The sequence below is a fragment of the Fragaria vesca genome, linkage group LG6 (assembly GCF_000184155.1).
Source record: "Fragaria vesca subsp. vesca linkage group LG6, FraVesHawaii_1.0, whole genome shotgun sequence".
NCBI classification, from domain to species: Eukaryota; Viridiplantae; Streptophyta; class Magnoliopsida; order Rosales; family Rosaceae; genus Fragaria; species Fragaria vesca.
Window position 1 is genome coordinate 1,922,942 of NC_020496.1, and position 7,048 is coordinate 1,929,989.

A 7,048-nucleotide genomic window follows, 5' to 3' on the forward strand; every position below is an offset into this window, starting at 1 on the left:
TATGTACAATTGCGTGAAGTAGTAGGATTCTTAACAGATTGATTGAGTTGGTGTTGATTATTTTTGTTAGTGCAGGTACTAGATTACTTGGTCTTTTCCTTGCATTACTATGATTGTGTTCTAACTACTAAGCTTCTAGTTTCATCTATATCATCTTACTATCCTTTCTGCTGTTAATGCATTGTAGCAACTTCATTAAGTTTGGGTGATGATGCTATGGAATTCAACTTCTGTCTAACAGTTTGATGAGTCCTTCAATTTGTTTCTCTTAACTGGTATTATTCAGAATCTTATTGAAAGCAAGCAGCTGATCAAGGCTGTTACGTTTATCTTCAACTTCAACCAGACTGACAAATTTCCCCTGGTACCACTCTTGAAAGAATATGTGGAGGATGCAAAGAAAAGTTGCACTGAAATTTTCAGTAAAGACATATCACATGATGAAAAGGTACATTCAACAAGTGCCTTCTAAATAGATAAATCCAGGACCATCCTTAATTACACCTCTTGGGGATGAATTTTGCTTTCAGGAAGAGGTTGTTGATGACCAAATAGCTGATCTAAGAGCTCTGATTCAGTGCATTGAAGATCACGGCCTTGAGTCGCAGTTCCCACCAATTGTTATTATGATGGAAATTGAATGGCTTGGGAAGTTAAAGGAGAATCCATACCTGGTGCTATCTCTACCGTCCAATGTTGAAAAACATGAGAAAAAAGGAAGGAAGCGAAGTTCCAGAATTGCTACACCAACATCTCACACATATCAGCTGGTATTTATATCTTCAGCTTCATTTGCTGCCACTAGGAAATAATAGGTTGACAATTAGGAAATGACCTTGATATGATTTGAGTACCCAAAGATACTTCACAAGTACAAGATACCTTGTTAGAAACATGTTCAATAAAGTTAAGTAGTCAGCTGTTCAAGATTGATTTTGGTTGGGATTCATTATATTTTGTCAGTGGAGGTAAAAAGAATTGATGTTCAGATAACATTTTCACAGAAGTGCATCTCGCATCACCGGCACTGTCTTTTCCCTCCTAGTTGTGACTTGTGACTTTGTGATTCTTTTCTAGTTTCTTCTTTTCCATCTTAAATATACTTTATTGTGTTAATGAAACTGCTGTTAGTAACTTCTTTAAGAAGGTGTGACGAACTGATGATGCTATGGAATTAGACTTGTCTTTATCCTTTAATTTGTTTTGCACGCAGATATTGTTCGGAGTCTCATTGAAAGAAAGCAACTGATTCAGGCTGTTAGATTTATCTGCACCTTCAAGCTAAATGATAAGTTTGACCCAGTACCACTCTTGATAGAATTTGTAGAGGATGCACAGAAGCGTTGCAATGATAGGCTCCGTGAAGTGAAATCAAATGTTGAAGAGGTACCTTAGGTCTGCATTCAACATCCAACTACTGCTTCTGAAATAGACATATACCATTCTCAATGTTAATGGACATCTATCCATGTTTTCTTTCTCTTGCAGGATAAGGTTGTGGACGACCAAATAGCCGATCTAAGAGATGTTCTGAAATGCATTGAAGACCACAGCGTCCCATACCTAGCATTCGGCATTATAAAGGCTATTCAAGATCTTGAGAAGCTAAAAGGGAACCGAAAATTGAGGCCGTCTCTGATTCCCACTGTTGAAAAGCAAGAGCAGACAGAAGGAAGGAAAAGAAGTTCCAGCAGTCTATATCCCACACCTCACGCATATCAGCTGCGTAAAAGAACATAATTGGTGAGCCATGTCAGCTGCTAGTCTCCATGCATTGCCAACTTTCACCGTATCCTTGGCTGTGCTGTCTAGTTTGTTGTCTTTGGTAGTTGGGTATGTCTTCCAATGACTATGCAATTGGTGCTAATACATCTTTTGAATCAAGATCTTACCAAGACATCGTAGTAATGTCCTTAACTAAACCTAGTGTGAACCTGTAACAAATTCCAAATATGAAGTACTAGTTAATCCATCGTGGTACCATATGCCTTGAGTCACCCCTAATTTACTGCATGCACTACTCTTCTTGGTCAGCAACTGCTTTGTTTCTGAGTTGCATTAATATTGATTCTCTTTAGGAGATGCACACACATATGTTCTGACTGACATTACAGACATGTTTCAAGTATTTGATGTTTTTTGAGACAATTTGGTGTGTTCAATTGTTGGTGTGAATTGGGTTTTTGTGATTGGTTTCTTTGAGTTTGGTAGAGATTGTGTTTGTATTGATGTGGGTTTGGATGTTGGTGATGGAAAGTATATTCCTTTTGATCATTTGTGAGGTGGTGTAGTTCGTGGTGTGATTTGAGATTCTGGGTTTTGGTTGGTATTGATTGAGGAGTTGGTGAAACTTGGAAGTTACCTACTGTGGTTGGTGAGAATGAATGGTGTGTGAGTTAATCAGTTGAATATTCTGTTTTATGTTTGTTATGAATCTTATGATCAAGATTGTTGAATTTAGCATTGTGAACTTTAACTCTATTGGGTTGCTAGGAAAGTAAGGAAGACGTTAAACATTGTGCCTTAGGATTTCGATCGTGTTAAGCTAAGATAACTAGATATTGTACTGGGCACATGAACAATTCATAAGCTTATGCATTATGTTCTTCAGTAGGGAAGAGGAGGTTCATTAACTGGTAGTTTCTAGTTTTTCTAATGAATGTTATCTGGATACAGGCATGTATAAGAACCAATTGCAAGAGTTGGCTTAGAGAAGTCGTTTTAATTTGCCTTCTTATTCATGCATCCAGTGAGGTCCAGATCATGCCCCTCGATTCAAAACAATTGTCAACTTCAATGGAGAAACTTTTGAAAGTCCTACGTTTTGCACTACCCTTAGACAGGCAGAACATGCTGCAGCAGAGGCAGTATAGAACATGCTTGCAAGAAGAGGACCTTCCAGAGCATTGGCTGCAATAATATTGGTGAGTTGCAAAAGTTTTCAGTGATTTCCTTCTTTAAGTTTAGGTTTCCATTTTCTAGATGTATTCACAATATGGGAGTAAACAATGAATGACCATATCCAATATATTCAATAGTTTACCTACCTAATGATCAAACAATCCAAATGACTGTAGATTCCCCTAAAAGAGTTAAAAATTTAAAGAGAAGACTGTTTCAAGACTTCATCCTGCCTTGGAAAATCATGGTATCTCTGTTGAAAGTGAAGTAGAATCTAGTTTGATAGAGATCATGAAAGTGAAAGTACCAATAGACCAGTTTAAGTTAACTACATATGCTACTCCCCTCTTGTTGTGGTGGACTACTTTGCTACTTGGTTTTCCAAAAGAATCTAGTTCATTGGGAAATTAGGAAGGGAACTGTGAGGACACCTGTTCAAGCTAACTGATATGTCAGGCCCTCTCTTGTTTTGATGGATTCCACCATTTTAACTGGCCTCTGGCTTTCTTTCCTAATTTAATGCAAACTGCAGTAGGTCATAGCTATTCAATATGTCTTGCTGCACACAGGATGAGAGTTACAAGAACTTGCTTCAGGAGACTGCTCACAGAGCTGGTTTAGAACTTCCTGTTTATACAACTGTTCGATTTGGACCAGGCCATGTTCCTGTTTTCTCATGCACAATTGAGCTAGGAGGAATGAATTTTATAGGGGATCCAGCTAGGACAAAGATACAAGCTCAGAAAAATGCTGCAGTAGCTGCTTGGACATCCCTGAAAAGACGTATGCACTATCTCATTATTATTACCTTTATGTCTTGCTCTAAGTAGGTTTTCTAGAACTTGGACAAGCATTGAAGCATATATGGTTTTGCCTTGAAAAACTTGCATGCATTGTTTACTGCAGTTTTGCTACTTACAATTCAAATTGGAAACATGCTTAAAAAAAAAACAAATACAGTGAAACACACACACACACACACATATATATATAATTACCCTATGTTACTTTTGCAGTGGCTCAACGTGATTCATCTTCTCCCTCAATGGAACAGGAACAAGTCAATATTTCTCCTATTCTCGGACATTTACGTCCATCTGAGCCTAAGAACCCTCGAAATGATCGCAGACATGGACAACATCGCACTCCCGTCTACAACAATTCTACCATGCCAATGCCGAGCCTATATCCGATGTAATTCCACAACTGGGCTTATTCTAATATTCGTCTGAACTAGCCATGTATCAGCTGTGGCAGCAAGAGCAGTTACTACAGCAACAAAACCGATTGTTGGCGCTTCCTGTTTTTCCAGCTGTTGCATCCATTCCTCAAGTATATCCATTTATGAATCCATGCTTCACCCAGATCACCGTCTCTACTTTCCATCAAGTGAGGAAGCGTCAACCTCTGTGGGACCAAAAATTACAATTTCTACCTCAGGCTCATCATTTTTCTTTTCAAACCATGTGGTTCCTAATCCAATCAGGGGCAAGTCCACTGTGACTATTCAAGAGATACAGGAAGAAAAATCAGAAGAATCACCTGAGTACTATCCATCTGTAGTGTCAATTCCCTTTGGTCTCGGAAACAATACGACACTAAGAATCCAGGAACAAGTGCGGGATGAAGCTTGTCGAATTGGGAAGCAGAATTGAAAACCTTAATCTGGAAGGGAACCAAACTGCACAATTAGAATGGGGTAACCCAGGGACCATGGATTCTAGATTCAAGCCAGTGGATTTCCGGTTTCAAAATCCTTCTAGAATGAGTCCCCCTAGAAGCCTTAGACCACCATCTGCTGCAGATGCTGTACTGATAAGAACTGTAAGACCCACTTCCTCACTAGGGTCTAGACCGTCCAGACCACAGAACTTGCCAACCAGGTTTCCTGCTCCACCAAGAATGAGAGCTGGGAATCCTTCATATTCAGCCACCCCCACAATGGAATTTGGCAGACCAAGTCCTAGCTTCATGGCACCAGCTGTTCGAATTAGAACAGTTGTACCAGTTTGTTCAGCTCCACCAATAAGCATGCCAAGTACAAGCCAGACAGTGATACCCAACATGCAGAAGAATGATACTAGTCTACATGACATGTCAAGAGCAAGTTAAGACCTTCATTTTCTTCATATATGAACCAAGTATAGGTAATACACAAAGTCCTTTTGAATTTGAATAGGTAATCATTAAAGTCTCTTTCTTTCTCCAATGCCTGCTCAGGTTTCCTGACAAGCACTTTCTCAATTCCATTTTCCATCTTTAGACCTGTCAGCTTGTCGTTATTTTTTGATTGATTGTTCTGAAATAAAATTACAGGACTTAGCTGTGATGAAAAGCATGTCTGCTCTAGAAAATGTTGTAAGCACTATTGTTGATGGGGGTCGTTCTGAAGTTCTGAAGTTCAAGTAGGACTATGCAGAATATCTGAAGGTTTGGAAGCCTCTTTTTATCTTGTTAGAGCTTTAGATATGATATATTGGGATATTGTTAACAAGCCGTAAGGTCTTATAGGTTTGCTTCATCAGCTTCTCTCTTTGAATTGGACTGAGCCAGCCCTTATGGAAGTACTTGGTCATTACTTGGGTGTGATGGGTCCATTTTTGAACTATTTCCCAGATGCAGCAGGGCAGAGTCATCAATAAGCTATTGAAGCTCCTAAACTCACTCCCTTTTGCTGTTAAGGTAAATTTCAGTTGTCTTATTACTGTATTACACCTCACTATTCAGTGTCTTAATGAATCTAACAGCAAGTTATGTTTGGCAGGATCCCTGTACAAGTAGTGCATGATATGCAAGGTTGCAAATTTGTACATCGTTTATTCGTACAGCCAAGACTGCTGACAAAAGTATTCTTCATCACATGAAGGTGACTTCCGTTTGCCTATGTTAGTGTGGTACTTCCTGTTTACTGAGTATTGTCATACATTAATGCTCTGTAGTATAGACAAAATTATAGTTTAAACGCATGAGACTGAATTTTGTTTATTGGATGTGTATATATCTGTACTTCCTGCGTAAAAGAATGGTTATACTTATGAGTTACGACCTTATCACATGGCAGTAGTATAAAAAGACAAAAGTCTGAAGTTTAGAAAATGTGCAGAAGTGGCTTAGAATCTCTGACAGACTATTTATTTCAAATTGAGTATCTCTGCCAGATCAATCTAACCATTACTAGAATTGACATATTATACACACCCTCTGCATGATTATGTTATTTTGATGAGAATAACTAGGTATGCAAGTTGACAATTTGTTGTTGTCCTAGAATTGGGACTTCTATATGCTACCTTTCTCAAAGTTGTAGACATTATGCATTTTGACAAATCACTCTTGTTCAAAGAATGATACTTGTGATTGCTTCCCTTACGAAGGTGTAAACAGAAAAACAGAAGTTTAGCCTGTAAATACATAGCCCCAACTGAAGCCCATTGAATAGAGCCCACAAACTTTGTTCTTGGATTATCATTCTTTCATTCATCTTGGATGGTGTTTTATGCAGGGTATGGCTGACACCATGGCATATTTGCAAAAGGAAGGTCGTTTACTTCGTGGTGAACATAATCTTCTAGGCGAAGCATTTCTTGTCATGGCTTCTGCTTCTGGGTAGTGATTCTCTTATATGGTTTATATGGGCCTGTCCTGTATTTATGTTGACAACTGAGTCGTATATTTTGGTGCAGATTTCAGCAACAAGAAGTTTTGGCCTGGTTATTAGAACCCTTGAGCCAGCAATGGACACAAATAGTGGCAAAATAATTATTTATCTGAACCACTAGGACTTGTTCGTCTGTGTGTGGAGACCCCAACTATGTGGTCAGTTTTCCACTGTATCACATTCTTTGAGAAGGCACTTAAGAGAAGTGGAACGTGGAAAACACATCTGAGTTCGCAAAACAACTCAGCCGCAAGTTCTACTCCCTTGCACCCTATGGCTTCTCATCTATCATGGATGCTGCGACCTCTTCCCAAAGTATGCATGCTGCTTCTGGAAATTAGTTATTCAGAATTCTTCCATCTTTAGTTCTTCTGAATATGATATCATTATGCCAATTTGCTTATGTTAACATGTTCATTTATATATATATATATATATATATATATATATATATATATATACACATCCCGCTTCTACCGTGGGATCCCA

The 7,048-nt window shown here is 38.6% G+C and overlaps 1 protein-coding gene and 1 pseudogene across 1 annotated transcript in view; both read left to right on the forward strand.

The window, feature by feature from the left end:
- The window catches only part of LOC101309370, a 3,191-nt gene extending 1,451 nt beyond the window's left edge, over positions 1 to 1,740 (forward strand). The window contains exons 3-6 of the mRNA XM_004304773.1: positions 242 to 448; positions 531 to 729; positions 1,214 to 1,386; positions 1,489 to 1,740. Of these exons, the coding sequence (XP_004304821.1) occupies positions 242 to 448; positions 531 to 729; positions 1,214 to 1,386; positions 1,489 to 1,740 (831 nt within the window). The remainder of the gene's footprint in view (positions 1 to 241; positions 449 to 530; positions 730 to 1,213; positions 1,387 to 1,488) is intronic.
- Positions 1,741 to 2,678: 938 nt separating this feature from the next.
- Positions 2,679 to 4,556, forward strand: LOC101309656 (annotated as a pseudogene).
- The last annotated feature ends 2,492 nt before the right edge of the window (positions 4,557 to 7,048 follow it).